The following is a 19,951-nucleotide window of genomic DNA, read 5'->3' on the forward strand; positions in this document are numbered from 1 at the left end:
CAGAGAAGCAGTCCCACTGTCATCTACACACCCTCATTCATCTTCACAGAAAGAGCTTCTCTTAAAAGAACATAAACTGCATTGACTTCCTCCTCCCCAGCTCAAAAGGAAAAGTGATGACAGTCAGGAACTCAGGCTCACTTGTGACATGAACGTACACAGATTTCCACACACTCAGAAGACAAACAGTGTCTGTCAAGCTCTGCCCCCAGATCTGTCATATGCATAAAGTACTTGCACTCACGTAATACACTTCATGTTTGTGGGTTTTTTTCTAATCATAAGCACTCTCCAGTGGAACTCATGCCCTAGTCTGATACACGTGTATGACCTGGAATCAGGTGGCTTCAGATTCTCTAACAAATAACCTTGCTTGATGCTCGTCTTCATTGAATGAGGGCAGAAGTTCTGTAATTATGTTTTCCTTCTTACCAGGGTGAGAAGAGAGCTGCAGTATGAGAAGAGCTGCCTCCTGCAGTGCTGATACCTGAGAGTAAACAATCAAAAGCTGCTCATTTGCTCTTAGTGTCTTCCTTCATCGTTCTGGTATTTTATACAGACAGAGAAACTGAGTGCTATGACTGTTCCAACCTTGATGATCCTATGACCAGCAATCTATTCTCATTATTAATGCAACCTCCATTATGCATCCTGAGTTTCCTATTACTACAAATCTGCCTTCATTCCCTCATGTTCCCCACTTCCTTTTGGAGGGAATCCATGAGTATCATCCCGAAATCCTTTTAATCTCACTTTCATAATGATGCACCCAGAATGAAAAAAAAAATGCAGGCAACTGTCAGAGAAAGAACAAAAGGTCAGAAAACTGAAATCCTTCTGCAACATCATTCTACAATTAAAAGCAATGAACTCTCAGAGCTGACCCACAAATGTTACTTAAGATCAAATCAGCTGCATGAGAACTGCTGAGGGTGAAACAGGATGCTCTGAATAACTCCATTCATCTCTCATTTGCTATTTTGTAATACAGTAAAGTACCTCTTTTAGTAGTCCAAAGCTGAGCTACGCGCCACAGTTCTCACCTCACAGGTAATGCAGAAGTGAGACTGAGGATCCACCAACAAAAAGGGAAACCTTTAAAATTAACATCGCAGTTACTCTGCTTCTAAAAATTCCTTCTCATTCCAGTGCTCCAGCATAACTAGGGCTGCACAAGGGCCTCAGAAAGCAGACTGGCTGGCCTTTTTGGGGACAGAAGGACTAAAAAACACTAAATCCCACCACCATACATGGGAGATGGTTCTCCCCCTGCCCCCAGCTGCACTCCAGCACTGCTGTTCTATGCACTGCAGTTTTCTTAACTGCTGTGAGCTCTGCATCTGTGCTTTGAAGCAATAATACCTAAACAGAAGATTTCATATTCTAGTAATTATTGTTCATAATTACCCGGTGTCCAGAGAAATCCCCCTCCTGCACAAATCTTTTACTTTCTCTGTGTGTTTTTTTAAAGCTCAAATGCACATGGACCTGTGACCTCAATATTGCTATGTTTTAGTCAAGATACCTCAATTCAAAAGATTACATGCAGCACAGACTTTGGAATTCCCCAAGGAATTCCACCTTATAACCATCTACTTTTCCCCTCCTAGTTACATTTTTTTCCCCAAAACTTACACAATCATCGCAGTGAAAACCAAACCATGAAGGATTAAAGCACTCAACTCTATGCTTGTGCTAACAGAACAATTAAGATATTTAGCTTAGGCGAACAATATTAAAGGTGCACCAGTAGCCCATAAGCATTTCACAGCCGACTGAAGAACTAAGGAGGACTCTCCATAGCCCTCTTTAGATTTGCCCGTATACTGGAGAAAGGGCAAAAACAGACTGCAAAATGACTGAAATGATGCTATAAAAGAGAGAAGGATATAAATAGGTCTTGGAACGCTCATATTCTAATCTGTGTTTTTCTACTCAATTTTGGTTTGTTCTGAGCAAATCCCTTATGAACTACATGTCGAGACATTTCTATAACAATCCGGTGAACAAGCATTATTTATGGCAAGATTTATGTAACTACCTACACGTGGGAAGCTCAGCACAGTGTATTTTTAGCATCAGATACCACAGGCTTCAAAATAATGACAAAACCTGAATGTTTAAAGAAACCAGATCATAGTGCAGAATTCAGTTTTCAACGATGGCTGTTGCAAAGTGTCTCTTCTGTACATAGGAATAATTAAAAGCTACACGGACATTGTGGAAGGTTTCCTATCATCTTCTAACTTGACAGGATTATTTGCATTGCAGTAGGAAGCTGATATTTTGAGGACTGCACTAAATCCATGACAAGAGGCAGTACCTGCCCTGAAAAAGCCTCAAGCTAAACAAATGGGACCACTGAAGGGTAGAGGTGTGAAACCAAGAAAGAAAGAACTGGAGGGATGAAAATCTACTTAGACGCTGTTGGAAAAGCCTGGAACAGGATCCAGCTTTGCAAGTCCCAGAACAGTATAATTCTTCTATGGATTTATCTTTAACAACCTTCCTACCTGACGTGTTGCCCTTGCTCTAATGGAACCAATGATGGTGAAATTCCTAGATTCACACCACGTGCCCTCCAGCCTGCATCAAAACCTTGCACTTGCAATGCATTGCACACACAGTGTAAAAGCCACATGACACTGGAGCACAAAACCAATGTGCTTAAATCAGAAAACACCTTGTAAATATTTTGTTCTATTGTTTGTTGTTTTAAAACAACAAAAACAACATGAAAAAAACAGTCAAAAAACACAAGAAGAGAAAGTTCATTTAATGTTTAGGCTTCAAATTAAAAAGAAAGCCCAAAACACATTCAGTGCATGTGAATTTTCCAAAAGGTAAAATGAATCTTCTTGTACCAGGTATGGAAAGTTATTAAAATAAATTATCCTTGCACAAAAAGAAAGTGTGCATGACAGTGCAGAAGGAAAATGGATCAAAACCAGCTGCATATGACTAAACACATTAAATTCAACATGAAACGCAGTTGAACTCTTCAGTTTTCAGTCAATCTTTTACTTTCATTGTAACTAAACAAGCACTAATGATTTGATGCGATTTACTAAGAATTGGTTAAGAAATACAAAGATAAATAGGTATATTCAGGTTTAAGGGGTATATCTTCTCTTAGAACTCGTTCAAATTCCTAAAATTGAAGTAAACAGTAAACATGATTTTGGGATTAAGGTTAACAATGAACAATGAACTTCTTTTTCTAAAGATAAAATTCTTCTGGTAAATTAAAGGTTAAATTGTGAAGATAAGACAACAGCTCCAGATTCAGAGATGTGTGTGCTTATTTAGATGTTACTGCCATCCAGTAATTACCTGATGTACTTTGAACCCCAGCTCTGCCTCTATCAGCTGTTTCACTTTTTTTCTGCTAAAATTCAAGGCTCCAACAAAAGGTAAAATAGCCAGTGAAGATAAACTTTATGCTCTTAAGATGATACTTCTCTTGTATGTGAAACTGACTGTGAATCAATCTGGAGGTTAAGGGGTTCTTAACTATTTCACTATTCGGACTCTTGAGCCACCCTGCAAGTGAAATAAGGTTGAAGGGGAACCTGTTTGCTCTTTGCACTGGTTCACCTTAATGTTTTCAAAATGAACTGCCTGATGAAGCACCCCCAAGTTGCAGGACAGGACTTGGTAAGTCTGGATATGTTGCATTTGTTAATAAGCAAGGATACTGAGCTAATCTAGAACGTCAAATTTCCTTACAGGAAGAATTAAAAAAGGGACACTTTGGTATGTATAATCTGTCTTGTTCTTCCTTCTTTGTAATTTATGGGGAAGGAAGAAGCCTCCTCAGCACATATGTACCACTTGTGTAAGCTGTTTCATTTACCTCTGTACTCTTTTCCCTCAGCTCCCCTTGTCTTTCTGCGACTTCTCCCAGCTTGACCATTAAGAAGGGCTCAGCAGCAATTCTGCTTGTATTTACTCTTGCATTCACTGAGACTCCACAAACACAGACCCCCCACTTGCTTGCTTTTGCTTTCAAGCCCTGACATATTGCCACTGTGCTGTAATGGAACACCTATTTGTGAGGCCATGATGGAAAACACACCAGGGAACCAACCCAGAGTAAAAATAAAATAATGACCGAGGAGACATGGGCAGGTTACAAAAAATGGATTAATTGCCCAATCCAACCCACTGCTTGGCCCAACAACTGCCTGTGTTGGCTCGTGTGAACTGGTGGCATATCACTGGGTAAGAACACAGGTAAACCAGAGCTGCAAAAATAGCATACGTAGCTGCTGCAGCTGGTCACAAAGCCAGTCCAGGTAAACAAAACTTCACAAATCAGCCACCTAAGATTCTCCACCCAGTTGCCTGCAAGGAGCAAAATATGCCATTTTGGCATAGGCAATGCTATTGTTTCAGCTATTTGGTTAGATATTTAATAGGTAACAATTTTAAAAGCTTCTCCAACCACTCGATGGCTACATGTCTTCAGCCTGTTTCACAGAGTCTTTAATTCACAAAATACCTCTGAAAATAATCAGCCTGAAGAGAAGACAGGAGTAAAGAGGCGAAGCACTGCATGATCTTGGCTCCAGGCAAGCATGCACTTGTAGAGAAACTGCTGCCAGAGGTGCAATTACCACCTGGAAAGGTTACTCTGCACCAACACCTGCACTGATGTAGTTATACAGATTGGAAAGGTGCTTTATTCTAGTACAGTTTATCCTTCTTCCCACACAGGAAGTTATGTAAGAACATCCACATTAGAGCTGTCTTTTGCTGATAGGATCGAAATGCAACACACCTAATGTAGCCAAAACCATTTTAAATGTGATTTGGACAAAAATCTAACTATATAACTAGATTACTGCTATAGTAGGTCTTTAATGGCTAAGTTCAAAGCAAAGGACATGTCAAAATGCTTACAATAGGGCCCACACTTCCATCATAGGTCTGAAGCAAGATGCTTTGCCATGAAACATAAAGCAAAGCTCCTTTGCCCTCTCCTCAAAGGTGTTCAAAACACATCACCTTTCTCCCAAGGACTCTTGGGCTAAGATTACAGAATGAGGAAGGAAAGGGAAAGAGAGGAGATTTTCCTTTCTTTTTTTCTTCTCCAAACTCTAGAATCTCGAAAATGCTGACCCCTTCCATCACTACTTCTAGCTTAACCATAAATGAGTATTTTTTTTCAGCGCAAATGAAATAGATATGCTTTCTTCTAAAATTATTTCATTTCAAAATGCTGAAAAACAGAAGCACTCACCATCAGCTCTGGTACCTAAGATAGTCACTTTCCCACAGTACAAGACCTTGAGAGGAAACACCAAGTTTGCAGAACTGCCAGTATTTCATAAATAATTCTTAAAACAGGAATGCATACAAACATTGTGGAAGGTGTTGGAAGACACAACACTCAATGCAAAACCAGCTAATGCAGCATTCTGTAGCCCCTAAACTCTTCTACTACCCAGATAAACACATTTTTTAAGATTTAACAGTTTAACTAAGTGGGAGCCTAAAGACTGATTAGAAAATTCTTAGTCAAAATTCATTATTTCAACAATTAAATTTTCTAATCATGCTGCAAAGGCAGCAAAAAACACCCAAACAAAAACCCAACTGCTATCTAGCTTAACTGCAAGATAACCTAGACCAAACCCACACAGTGCAAGGAGTTTATAATAGAACAACTCATTTCCCTGCAGAAAAACACAAGGAAATTGCACTTGAACTGGTTAGCTTGCTTACTGGAAGTGCATCTCCTGAACTGTATCTGTTTTCTACCAAAATCAAATGCTTTGTTGTTGTTTGTATGTGTAGTTTTGGGTTTTTAAAAAATAGTTTCTTGCATGGGAGCAAAAGCATTGCCCCCAGGAACAGCAATTGCATCAGTGAACTACGCAGGACAAGAAATCAGTTCATAAGATACACTTTTCTCCTTCTAGAAGACCAGCACTAACTGCCTGATTCTGAAGTAACTGCAGTTCATCTCCTAGCAAATTCTTGTAAGGATTCCCAAATCAGCAATTAGCATCTCTCCCATTGTGCTGCTCTGCCTAATATCTTATGCAAATTATACAATTTATAGCTGTAGATTTAATATGCGGTTGCCTAACTAATGCCACAGGGCAAAAGGAACCTGCTGATTCAGGAATGCATCACTCAACTGCCTCGCCCTTGTGAAGCAAGTGACAAACTCATTCCACAGATTTCTCTGCCAGGGAAGAAATATTTGCTCCTGCTGCACCATGCCCACACGAACAGGTGCAGACAGACTACAGCTCCCTCACAGCATCCCAAATCGCAACTCCTCCACTAGTCTGTCTGAGTGCTACAGCAGTCCAGTGACCAAAACCCTTATCGTGCTTACCTTCTCCTCCCCGTGTTCAAATAGTGCGCTGAAAGGCTTCCCAAGTGCTGACTAACTCTCAGAAGGTGCTCCTTGGCAAACAAGGAAGTTTGGCATCTTAGGCATCAAGAGTAAGTAGGATTGCACACAAAGCCCTGGATCTCAATAGCAGAGATCAAGAACAGCTGGCTCCAGGCCCCAGGGCTCTATTTATGGCATTTCTTCAGAAGCATCGAACTGGGTGAGTCAAACAGGACTATTCTAACAACTCAGGTATCTCACAGATTTGGCTGCAACAAAACTTCATGCACTCGCTTACAATTCCCAAAATTGCCATGCAGGTTCAGAGATTCCCTTAATACGTGCCTTGATGACAACGCTGCACACAGGCTGTCACAAAGCTAACTATTCATCAGTAAGCTTCATTAGAGGTGGGTAGATGTCTGTGCTGCTGACATTTGGCATCTCTGCAGGGTGGATTTCACTGCTGGTGGCTCAATGAGACTCAGTCTGACAGAGCAAACACCCCCATAGCATCCTCAAGCTGGTAAAGAAGGAGCTGGAACATGAACACTCCCCCACACAGGAATCCCAATGCCGCATCTGAAGCTAACAAGCTCAGTAACAGCTGAAATCTCACTTCCCTCCTTAGCACAGGAGACGTGAAATAAGCTGGCAGCTGTGCCGCAGCGTGGGCAAAAAGCAGCAGCTATTCTGATGTTGGACCAGGCTTCTTAAGGCAACTAGGAGGGTGAGACTTGTGGAGTGCTACCTGTTTGTTCATTCTCATGCTTACATGGGAGGTGCATTTTGCAGCTTCTCAATTTTCTTCATGATTGTGCTAGGGAAAAAATTAAACGAGATGTTTTGAAAGTCATTGAAAGGTCCCAGCATTGTAAGCAATGACCTGTCCCAGGCAAAGCACAGCTGTGACCTGGAGGAAGATCTCTTTGATCCCCCAGTAGAAAAGAAGTAATCTACAAACTCCTTCAAGGGTGTTCAGTGATGTTGAGTTCCTGGTGTATATTATGAGTGTCTTCTCAGCTGTGCCACAGTTCTGCCTCTGCACACATTCTGCCACACTCCACAGAGCTTAGTGTGGACTACAGAAGGAAAAACAATCATGAAAACATCATCAAGCTGTTTTTCTGAAGAAATAACAATTTAGCAGATAAGGCTGTAACTGAATTTTCCATTTAAAATCCCAAGACTAAGTAACAGAAATCCTCAGACTTTATTCACAAGGCAGTAAGAGTGTTAAAATACTACTGCTTGTACTAGGTTTAAAATATATGTCGAACTAAGAAATGTTTTTAATCATCAGCATGGTTTCAGGCACTCTTACTTTATGGGAGGCAAGAAGCAGAAGACAGGAATTATCAAACCACATGAGACCACAGGTCAAGCTGACACCATGTAATCTCAGTTTCTGCTCTTCAGCAGTGGGCTTCAGACCAGAGGAAATGTGTGAATATATTGGCTCTGAATATATCTCAAGTTGTGGAATTCAGAGTTTATAAATTGAATTACTCCCTAGCACCTACCAGTCATTACCATGCAGTTCAAAGCACAATGGTTCGTAAGTCTTCTAAACACAACTGTGAACATTTCCCATCATTTTCAATCCAGCTATACTCACAGTTAATGTTTTGCACAGATATTCTGTGGAACCGAATCATGACATGGTAGGAAAAAGGAGAACATTTCTCCTTTTTTATTTATTCATAGTTTGTTTGCTCAGGTTCTATTCCATCTTTGACAGCCCCGGCTTCATCTCTGTCTCCCCTTGCATGGCTATCTCTTGGCCCTGACCACGCCTCTTTCCCCAGCATTTGTATTATTTCCAACACATATTTTTGTATTCAAGGAAGGAGAACTGAAAACAGACTTTTGTGTTGATAAAGTACTTTGTTTCCATAACTGTATGCTCAGTATCTTTAATGCTATTTTTGTCCACCGTAAGATTTTTGTTTGGTTCTGCTGGCGTGTTCTCTTTGACCACTGAAGCAGAGGGGGGCAGAAGTTTCCAGTGAGTATCCACTTTGATGCTGAGGTCTTTCCTGAGCAGCGAGTCAATTTAGAAGTTAACAATGTGTGACAGTTCATATTATTTCTTTATGGGCCCAAGAGACTGCAATAAATTTGATCTATCATCACACTGACTCTCCACTTAACTTTTGTTAGACCCATTTGATATTCTCGTCTCCCACTTCTTGGAAAAAATTAAGCAATTTGGATTTATCTGAAAAATTTTCAACCCTGTGTTCATCTGCCTTTTGCAGACTGGTTAATAAATGCCCTGGAACAGCGCTGGTATGGGACATTTGGCTTGCCACACTGGAAGCAGTTTGTTTATCTCTCTGTCTTTGGTCTCCGTGTTGCACTTGTTTCAGTTTACTTAATGTCAGCTCTCAAAGGAGTGATTTTTTTAATGGAAAGTTGTCTAAATGCAGAATCCACCTCACCAAACTTCAGCTGACAACTTCAAAGGACTCCAGCAGACCAGAAGACTTGAAGGCAGCCAGAGCAACTTGGCCAACCCATGTCATTTGGGATATGTACAATTTCTACTATTCTGTCTATTTCACTCTGATTTAAGAATCAGTGGTTCATTCCTGGTGTACAGAGCTTCAATTGAACATGTTGCTTATATCTTTACAAACATCACTGGTTCTAAGACATACTCTAAGTGTACCCTGCCCAGCAAACAGGCTACAACAGGATGCAACAACCTCTTCTAACACTACCACTCTTCCTTCTGACTCTTGTTCTTGCTCTTTCTACCTCAGCAACAGCAAGCAACCGTACAAGAGATGAGATTTCAGGTTCCCTTTGTGGCTTCCCTTTCTCGCTTCCCTTTCTCTTCCTGCTACATCTCAGGATAGGATTAATTCTTTGGAAGCAGCTGTCCACTTTAAATTTCAAAGTCAGGCCTTGTTTATTTTAACACCAACATGCCCCTGTCCCTGTCAACCACCTCCGACATGAAAGAATGAGCTTTTATGAGAAAGATGTCAGCTGACACCTCCTTGGGTCAAAAGTCCCAGTGTCTTTCCAGTTTGGTGCAGCAGGGCTGAGATGTAACAAAAGTGCTGACAGCCAGAGTACACAGTGCTGTCACACACGTTGCTGCTGTGCGCTGAGGCTCTTTGGAAAAGGTTCTTTCAGAGAATATTAATTTCATTCCAATTACTTCCCTCCACACTTGTACTCTAATTTTCAGACAAATTAAAACACAGTGCATGAACACGTACCACCCTCGGAGTGAGGTGATGAACATCAGTTTGCACGTGCTCTTGGGAGAAAATCAACAAGGAAGATTTTTGCTTCCTGAACATGGTTATCGCAGTAGCTAACATCAGCCCTCAACTCAGAGGCTTCAGTGATGTTTCCAAACAAACAAGTGAGTTTCAGGTGGGTGATTTAGCACCTCTGGATTAAAAACAGATATTCCATTTCAACTTACTATGAGCTTCAAATATAGAGGAAAGTTCCTGAAGTTGACCTACGTGAATATTCTAACTCCCTCCTGTCCAACCAAAATTACTAACTAAAGTAGGCCACAGACTACAGTGACCAGAGTTTCCAAAGGTGAACACACAGAACTATGTACATAAAGCTATTTTCAGGCACTTTAACTGGGTGGCCTAATTTTGAGAAGTTCTGAGTATGCACCACTCCAGATGTATTCATCCCCCATGACTTCCAAAATGGAAAGTTGCTTTCTACTTGCTTTGCTGCTGACCTACAAGAACCCAGTTTTCTCCTCATCAACAGCCCATGATTTTGGATAACACACATCACATGTTGCTTGGCATCACAGACTAAGTATGGAAGAGTCATATGCATGTATATTTGGAAAAGAGGTTTCTGCATAGAAAAACATGACACTGATAGGGAAAAGATAGGCAGATGTGGTCAGGAGGAGATGCACAAGGGTCCCCAGATCATGCCAGCAGAAAACCTGGAGTCCCAGATCGTGGCACTAGACAGAACACCTAGTGTAGCACATGGGTCACAGTTTTGATCTTAATGCCTTTTGTTTAGATTATTATGTGTAATATGTATCAGGAATGTTAAAAGCTTTTCATCTTCAAAATAAAAAGGCTTCGTTGCCAAGCCAACTCACAGTGATTATCTGCTATCACCTATAAGTGTGATTTAAAAAGTCAGATCTTGAACTCTGAGGCTGTAAGACTACAGCTTTTCAACACCACATCAGAGAATCTAGTTATCTTTCATGAGACAGAAGCTTCAAAAAGGCTGACCCAGCTCCCACCACATGCTACCCTGCAAAAGTGAAATTTCTGTTAAATAACGTCCCTAATCTTTCACCAGACATTACAGAATCTGTTCTGGAGCACTTTGATATCAGAAGCCATTCTTCACAGATAAGTAAACAAAGCAATGTAACTGCCAAGAGAACTCAGCTGCCATACCAAAAGTCTCTTCAGTGATTTATTTCAAGATAGACCTGCCAGCTATGTAGGACACAAGGAGAGAATGCAAACTTTTTTCAAAGGACTTAGAAGTGAAGGTTTCAGAATGACTCTCTCTGACCCTGCACTCAAAATAAGAGAGAACAGGAAAAAAGGAGGAAGTCTCAGCCCTGATCAGGCTATTTCTTCCAAAAAAGAAACCACGAAAACTAATGCTAAAATAGCTGTACACAAATGAATGCGTATTTTTAGAAGAGTGCTCCATTTCCTTCCAAAGGAGATACTACTATCTGAACTGAAAAAAAAAAAAAGGGATTTCTGCAAGTCACTTTACCCCCTGTTAGCTACATGCTAGTGTGCTTGGTTCAAGGTAATCCTGGAGTAGGTCGCCCAGAAGGGCCATGCAGCCTCCATCTGTGCAAATACACAGCATGCAGAAGGATGCTCAGAAGGAACCTGAGGATCCTGCTCTGAGCAGGGGGATGGATTAGGCAATTTTCAAAAGTCCTTTCCAACCTTCATGACTCTGTGAACCCCATATTCCTGTAAGGACTGAGTGCTTACACTGTCAGCTCTGGAAGTTCATGTTTAACTCATGGTTGGCTTCATAAAGAGCATCCTGCAGGACTATCAGAAAGCTTAACAATGTCCAGGTGCCAGTTTTAGGCACTTCATAGAGCGATTCCTTTTATCATGCCATATGGAGAATTCACCATTAAAAGGCATTAACCTGGATATCTGAATGATAATTACCTACACAATCAAGCTGTTTATTCTAATACCAGGCCCTACTGCTACAGAACATGGTCACCTCAGCAACATCCGACATCTCTGAAGATGCAGGCAAGTGACCAGAACATGTGTTCATCCTCCCTTTAACTGGTGTAAACCTCTGTTTAAAGAGGTTGACTTTAAAGACCTCATGCTATTTACAGATGTATTACTTCTTGTTTGAGCTTCCTAAGTGCTCACTGCCTTGGGATATTTCATGACAGCTGCAGAGCAGAAAACACAGTTTAGCAGGTGAAAATTAGGAGGGGAAAAATCCCACCACATTGTCTAGAGGGATGCAGCTATTTTGGTCTCCCTTACTGCAAATGATTACATGTGGGAATACAGAAGCTGGTCTGCTTGGGCCAGAACAAGAAGTCAGCCAGTTATTCAGCTCTTTTGAGATTTTTCCCTGCTAAACACAAAGGTGGTTCAAGGTCTGTACCATAATCTTTCTGTTGATGAGAAAGAAATAAGCTGAGCTGTATCTGGGAGATCTGGGGGCACAGCTCACCTAACACTAGAACAGCCTGTGAAAACAGGTGAGGCTTTTTCCTGCCTCATTCCTCAATTTTATTAACAGCTTCTCTTGGAAGCTGTCATTTTTAACCGAATAAAAATCGACTTTTTTCCTTCTTCTTCCTTTGTAGTTTTCCCTCTCTTTTCTTTTTCCTCTCTCAGTTTGACCAGTGGAGGCTGAAATACGTACAAACTCCTTGCTGAAACAGAATGCTCTCCTGAGCATGATATTACCATAGAGAAAAGAAGAACAATAATATTGATAACAATTTAAGGAAAAAAACAAATAAGCAACAAAACCACCCTGAATCTCTCTGCTAGGAAAAAAGAAAAACAAAAAACAACCGCATCTTCATAGCACAGATTTCCCTCAGTAACTCATTCCCATTAACATACAACAATAATCACTTCAAACCAAAATCCTTTTAAACTAATTGAACATTTTCTTGTAAAGCATACTGGAGACAGCTTCTATTAGTCTACATTTTATATATTTGTGAGGCTCCTATAGACACTTCTGATGGGGCCAGGTAGGTCAGATGCAAACATTATGTCAATAAAACCCCAAATTATAATAATGCAACTTGATGAGTTTCTTTACGCCCATGAAATAGTAATAACACAATCATAAAGAAAACTGCAATAATGCCACATTAGGACATAGTTCAAAAATGCGATTTCCCTGCAATGTAGTCAGCTAATGTAAGGAACAGCTTTACTTCTAAAGCTTCTCAAAAACTACTCAGAAAAGCCAAGAAAATGGCAATAAAAGAAGTAAAAAGGGAACGAAACAGTTAACACAGAAAGATATTAGAATTATTCAAATTTAAGAAGCAGGACTTCCAAATACAGGAATTCAATCCAATCCAGTCCAATTAAAGGCAACTGTATGTCAGGTAGCAAGCCAACACCAGCAGGGCATTTATGCTTCTTCCTAGCAATTAATCTGTGCAACACGCTTCCAGCATTTCTCAAGCATTTTAGCTCTATTAACAACTTAATTTTTTTCAGTTCTTTAAAAACATGTTTTTCTTCTTCCACAAATCTCCCAGTTCAAGCCTCGGGATTCTTATGTCAGGCTGTTAAGTTTGTAGAGACATCTCAACTTACCAACACACACAGAAAGAAAACATTTTTCTGAAGATTTCTGTGAGCACTGTAGTAAAAACAGTCCCCTTTAAGCCCATATCATATTTTTAACCAGACGGAAAACCTCCTTCACATGCTTTGAAAGAGATGAGCATTGGGGTCCAGAGTGCAATGCCATGCCACCACAATCCTTCAGTGTTTGTGCTCCCACGGAGAGAGTGAATTAAGACGGGCCCAAAGCCTCTACTGGAAACCTCACAGCCAGTCTCCAGAAGCCAGCTGCTTCCTTCCCTACACATCACAACAGAAAGCCTTCTGGGACAGCAGGTGACTGGCCTACCTTGCATGTATGCCTCTATTTGTCGAATGAGCTCATAAGACTTGGATCGGTCCAGAAGTGTACGAATAGCTGGAAGCGGGTCCAGGATAATGGTTTCTGGATGAGCATCAATATACTCCTGCAAAACAAATATGAAGAAATAAAAAAAAAAGGCATTAGGTTGGCTGAAGAGCGTGGAAAATAGTGAGATGGGAAAGAGAACAAAGTTTAAAACCTCAGTCAACATCCAACCTTTCTTTTACAGGAGGCAGACAGATACTGGCAATGTGACGAGACAGACTGATGCTGACATTTGAAACAGAAATAAATGTGACAGCTAACTGCTTCAGGATGGCACATTCCTCCTGTGGACTCACCATCAGTGGTGAAACCTGTGCTGCAGCCCCATCAGCTCAGAAATGAGCCCGTGGCAAAGTGCCACAGTAACAGCTGTGAGCAGGGCAGAGAAAAGCAATTAGAAGAAGAAAGATGACACACTGCTATCTTGGGGTCAGTCCTGCACTGAATTACTACACATGAACATCACAACTGCCTGAGCTAAGCTCAGAACTACATTTGGGATCCCTAATGCTGCTATTAAAACTGTCCTCTAGCTGTTCTGAATGCTGTGTTGAGAGCTGGTTGATAAGGGCTGGAATTAAAGTAAATGGGTAAACAAGAATCTGTCTTCATTCAAACTAGGACAAACACCTCCAAAGTAGCATCTGCCTGTCTTTAATCCAACTTCCAAAAGCCATTTCACATTTCCATTCACTTATTTAAATTTGTTCATATCAGCACATGGTAAGTGCTCCTGCAAGTACCACACATCCACTGCTTCTCATGGTGCATCAGTTCTTCCTTAAGTAACGTGGTGACAGCCCCTCCACCCTGACCATGCTAGTTCCATGTTGAGCATATGTCCATCTAGGCCCACTCTGTATGTACTGATCACTCACCACACACATACATTCCTCCTCCCTTTGGCTTCCACCTCCTTCACTGCCCTACAAGGAGGAAATTATTTTTGGCTCTCTCCATTCCTTGTGCAGCTTCCAAATCTACCTGATGGTCTCTTGCTGTTAATGACTACTCTTACTGTTCTGCACTCAGGTACAGTCCGCACTAGTTTGGCTCAAATTAGTCAATGTATTTCTAGAAGGAGCTCTGTTTTTTCAATGCTTTCCATAAGGAACTCCAAGGCACTTCATTTATAACGATAATAGCTCTAAATCATATTAGAAGATGATCCAAGAACTAAGCTTGACTCAGCATAATGAAGTATAACAGGAACGAAGGTCTGATCCTGAGGCAATTCTACACCAGGCAAGGCTTCAATAGCAATAAGCATCTCAGCTGACTTTCCAGTGACTGACTGCTCATCTTGCTGCCTCATTGAGACTCCAAGAGCTTTGCAAGGCAAACACAAAATAACCACCAAGCACGGGGGGTTTCCCAGAAGCCATTTAGAGCCTGTGGGACTTTAGAGTGTTAAGAAGACAACCCCTTCAAATGCACACAGGAGACTGAATACAACCTTCCCTTACTGAGAAAAAAAAATGGATGAGCTATTACAAATATGAACTTGAAAATGGAACAGCTACAAAAGGAGGATGCCTGAATCCAAAAGACAGCCTTCAGGAGAGCACAACCTACCAACCTTCACCATTCAATTCTCCTTTGTCATTCCAACAAAACAATTCCATGCTTTCCTTTGTCGGATTTACCAACGACTGGTATCCAACTTCAGACTTCAACAACCCAGACACCAATCTGTTGGATATTTAGACTTTCCTGCAGTACTTTTAAAAGTCTCCGTCCCTGCGCTGCAGTTCAGCTTGACCCAGACAATGTTTATGTTTTCCTCTTTCTAATCTTTGATACAATAAATGCAAACAAGAAAAAAACAGGACTTTTAGCAGATCTTCCTTTGTTTGTATTCCAGGCTTGGTATTCAGTAATGCCCTATACCAGCACTGCTACTGGCAGAAGGCCAGCAGTGAAACTTGAAATCAAAGGGACACAAAGTATTTCATGTTCCTATTAAATAGCTCTTGATATAACCAGCTATTTAAAAGCCCTTCTTGAGAAGCAAACACACAGACCAGAATACAACAGATTGTCATTTTACCCAAAAAGGTAACTCCTAAAAAGAATTTTAATATTTTAACAGAAAGTTGATACAGTATCTACTGCAAATATTAGGTCATCAGATGATAAGAAATACTCACTGACTCATTGACTTGACTTTATTACTAAGTAATAAAACTTCAATGACCCTTTGTTTAATGTTAAACAAAACCTGCATATAAAAATGTCAGCAAATGAAACAGTGATAGTGTTTGGATTTGTGTTTTCCTGTGTATAGAAACATGGAGATAACTGCTTATAACAACAAATGGATTTTTTTCCAAGAGGAAAACATGTAGAGACAGAAACATAATTCATCTAATGACCTTGAATCAGATTCAGACTTAAAATATAAAAGCCCTTTCTGTTGTCTTGGGCTGTGGTGCCCTCTGTGCATGGACACCTTCCAGAAGGAAAGATATAGGCAAGGTAGAGCTTCAGCAAATACCGATCCCAAAAGTGTCTGTCTTTTTAAACCTATGAGATCCCTGCAGTGGTTGGGAAGGATGCTGGTGGCAGCGCTGAGCAGTGGGCAGACACTTCATCTGTTCTTCTTCTATTTGTGCTACAACTGAAGGCAAATTTCTGAGCTCTCAGCATTCCTGGTTCTCCATCAAGAATTCCCCACAGCTTTATCTTGCAAATACCTATCCTCAGGAAGCTTTCCCACTCCAGTCGGCTCTTGGATGAGAGATTTTTAGTTAATTTTGCCTTATTATAAGGCTCTTCCAACACCAGTATAAGAGAGACCGCTTTTCAAACGGGAAGAACACAGGCACTGGCCTGTGAATTCACGTGCAAATAGATTATTTTAACTATTGTGTCTTATCCTGTCCCACCAGTAAGGAAAAAACTACTGAGCTTTGAATATTTCCTTTGATCTTTTACTTGCCCTTTTCAGCAGAAAGTGTAAAAAGAAATTTTAAACTTGTACGTATTTTCAGAGTATAAAGCTGGTAATTAGGAACAGAATGGGACAGTATGTTAAGAAGAAAAAAATATACCAAAAAACACAAAGAAACCCACAGCATCACCTCCTCATCTCCATGAATATGGACCCAAATCACCTTTCTGAAAGTGAGAAATCTGATGAAAGCAATCAGTGCAGCATGAACAAAGCCTAATTTTTCACCTTCCAAAACATTTCCCTTATTTCCCTTCATCCCAGTCCCAAGCCGAGAAGAGCCAGCAGAACTCTTCCTAGACAGCTTCAGAGTAGGAGATCCATAAGTTAAACATAGGTGGGGGTGGGGAGGATGAAGTGCAGAATAAGGAACGTTTTCAATTTTCATCAACCTGACTGCACAGGCCTAGGAATAAAACTATTTGTGGCATCTTTTCAAGAAGGCTGATGCAAAGAGAAACTGCTCAAAAAAGCTCTGAAAGACAAATTAACAATTCTATTGATTTCCCATCACTTAAGGCCATCAATTTGAATGGAACAGACAGAAGGAGCTGCAATGAATAAAGGTACACAAGCCCCTGTATAGCTATGACAGGCAGCTAGCTATTCAGAGTGTATTTTGCTAAAATCAGAGCTTAACAAACTTTCCTAGTCAGCAGTGGCTTATACCAGCCAAACATATTTGACTTTCAAAGCCTTAAGCTGTATTTAGGGAGCAGGAATTGGATTTGCTTGCTTCTCTTTCTTACCAGGATGACAGGAACTAGAACAGCAGCAAGTGAAAGGGTGCCTTGGGTACCCTTCACACCTGACTTCTCTCTCATGTTCCTCTGGTCAAGAAGGAAATGCCATGGACTTAAATGTTATGATGCTTTGTGATTTTTTTGTTTGTTTGGTTTTTTTTTATTATATGACAAATAAATCATATCCAATCAGCTCAGCCCAGTGTTGTTGCGGGTAGGAAAGGAGACTCCACATTCTCTAAAGTAAGGGCTGATGTATCTTGAGAAGCAAATGGAAAAATTTCTCTGTTGGTCCTTCACACAAATCACTAGGTGCTGCACATGGTCTTCATTTTGGCTTTAGAGGAGATCACTAAGCAGCTGCCAATGCTCTCAGGAGGAGCTGTAGTCCAGACCACATCCAAATAGCACAAAGACCTCAGAAGGCTCAGTCCAAAAGGTCTTCTCCAGTTAAAAGACCATTATAAGCAGCAGACAACTCCTCCTCACCATTTTGAGAGTCTGCTGTAACAATAATTTTTTACGATGCAATTGAGAACAGTTATTAAACAGCAGATAAAACTGGCATGCAAAGAGGCTTCCCAGTCTGCTAGCATTCAGCACCAGACTGCAAGTGTCTGTCACAGCCCACAGAGAGCAGGCACACAGACCCAGCTTCCTCCTAAGCTTTTGCAGAAGAGATGGTCAAGGCTTCTACAGTACAGCTCTGAAACAATTTATTCATCCAAAGGTCAGAAATGCAGCCTGGCAGACTGCTCCTCCTTCTGTGGTCAAGGAGCTCTTGCTTTCCACTTCCTGAAAGACCGCTTCACAGAGCCACTAATAAGCCAAATGCCAGGTTTCATCTCAATGTTAAATTTATGTTCCATAGCAGGATAATTAGCATATCGAATTTTAGATTGATTTAGTCAGATCAAGTTCAGCAATAAGGGAACACATTATTCGCACTATCAGCTCTTCATTAATCTCAAGAAGGAGTTAATAACATTTTCTTTAATTTATAACTTAGGGAAGCTAATGAGATGATCTAGATCACACAATGAAACTGTGGACTGAACATACATCCCAGAATTCCTTTCTAATTCTCCAGGTATTACATTATTCTTCTTTGCAGGAAGATGGCATTCTCAAAAAATAAATACACTAGATAACTGTTTACTGAACAACCAAGGACTAATGACAGAAACAGAAGAAAGAACATCAAGTTCTGCTCTAACATTCTTGGCTTTTTTATTATTGTCATTTGTGGTTAAATTTAATATTGCTAACTTTGAAGCCCTTGAAGGCCAGCTGTATCCAAGCAGTTTGTAAGAACAATGCTAGTTTCTTACTGCAACCCTGCAGCAGCCAGCAGCCATTCTAGAGCATGCTTAGCCAAAACTTGCCATTGCAAGCACAGCAATGCTAAATTGGAATTAGGCAAAGTGTCCAAAAGAGACTAACATCATCATCACCAGTGATATGAAATGAAGATGAAAGGTTAGAGGAGCCCTTAATGCATGAACACAAATCACCTGTAGAGGAGACTGGTACAAGACAATACTCTCTATCCACAGGGTACTTATCACATCAAAAAAGATGCAATAAGTCTCTGAACCAAAGAATAAACATAAATATATAGCACTTATCTCTCACCAATCTCAGAATCTATCCCACAGACTCATTAGATTAAAAAAACATTTTCACTGAGATTTTCTAACTGAAGCAGGTTTAAAAACAAGGCTTCAATACTTAACCTACACAAAAATAACAGACTAATTTAAGTACTAAAAAAGATACACAGAATAACACCAAGGTACATTGTGATTACTTTAAGAAATTTCTCAGGACAAGGCATTTGGCTTTAGTGGGTCATTTTACCTCTAATAGCATTCCATTCGTGCAGCAGCTGCCACACCAAAAAGAACCCACTAAGTTCTCAGCCAAGGCTCCTGTTGTGAAGTGCTCTGCCCCATTTCATACTGAACTTCACATGGGTGGTTAACTGCAGCTTTAGGAAAATATGTCCTCCATACTTCGCAGTGCTTCTTAATACCCCACTTAGATATTTGAAAAAGGAACATTTTATGACCTTCAGTAATTAAATACAGTAAATTGACTAGATAAAATTCTTATAAAAATATTCAATAACCACTGATGATTTCTTGCTCAGTAATAAAAGAAACGTGTTTCAGATACTAATTGTATTGCTACACTCAGTTCTCAAATGCTTTCATGAATTCCCTCTCAACATGTTCTGCAGGGGACAAAGGAGGCAGCACAGCATTACACAGAGATGAGCTCTCTGAGCCCTGCTCAAACTGAGACCTTCAGGAATGCAACCAACAAAGTAAGGATCGGGAATCAGGAATCTCAAGTTTTACACAGCTGTGAGCAACTCAATACACGAGTCCTTTTCCCTCTTTGGGCAATATTTTTCCCCATCAACACAATGTGCCTATTATGAAGGCAAATTAGTTAATGTAGGAAAGAGGGAAAGACTGTGAGCTTTAGCAGAAGGTCCCTGAAGTTCACCTCTTCATATCCTACTTTGGGCATTTGAAATTTCAAGTGCTGAGGGATGTGGGTGCCCTAAGTACTCAGTGATGAATAGTCATATATTCCTCAGAGAGCTGTTATCAGAGGGCCAGACTCACAAAGTCAAACTGTATCTCCTGTGTGAGGCTGAAAAACAGACAGGTGGGAGGAAGCAGAGTTGTTTTCTAA

The 19,951-nt window shown here is 40.5% G+C and overlaps 1 protein-coding gene across 3 annotated transcripts in view; it reads right to left on the reverse strand.

Annotated features, from left to right (window-relative positions):
* ITPK1 (inositol-tetrakisphosphate 1-kinase) overlaps positions 1–19,951 on the reverse strand; it is a 117,845-nt gene that overhangs the window by 39,162 nt on the left and 58,732 nt on the right. For all 3 annotated transcript variants that reach the window (XM_085549394.1, XM_015865245.2, XM_085549393.1), the window contains one exon: positions 13,490–13,607. In XM_085549394.1, coding sequence (XP_085405520.1) covers positions 13,490–13,496 — 7 coding nt within the window. In that variant the 5' untranslated portion in view covers positions 13,497–13,607. The remainder of the gene's footprint in view (positions 1–13,489; positions 13,608–19,951) is intronic.

Source organism: Coturnix japonica, chromosome 5 (assembly GCF_054131305.1).
Source record: "Coturnix japonica strain WE chromosome 5, WE-NBRP24, whole genome shotgun sequence".
Classification (NCBI taxonomy): Eukaryota; Metazoa; Chordata; class Aves; order Galliformes; family Phasianidae; genus Coturnix; species Coturnix japonica.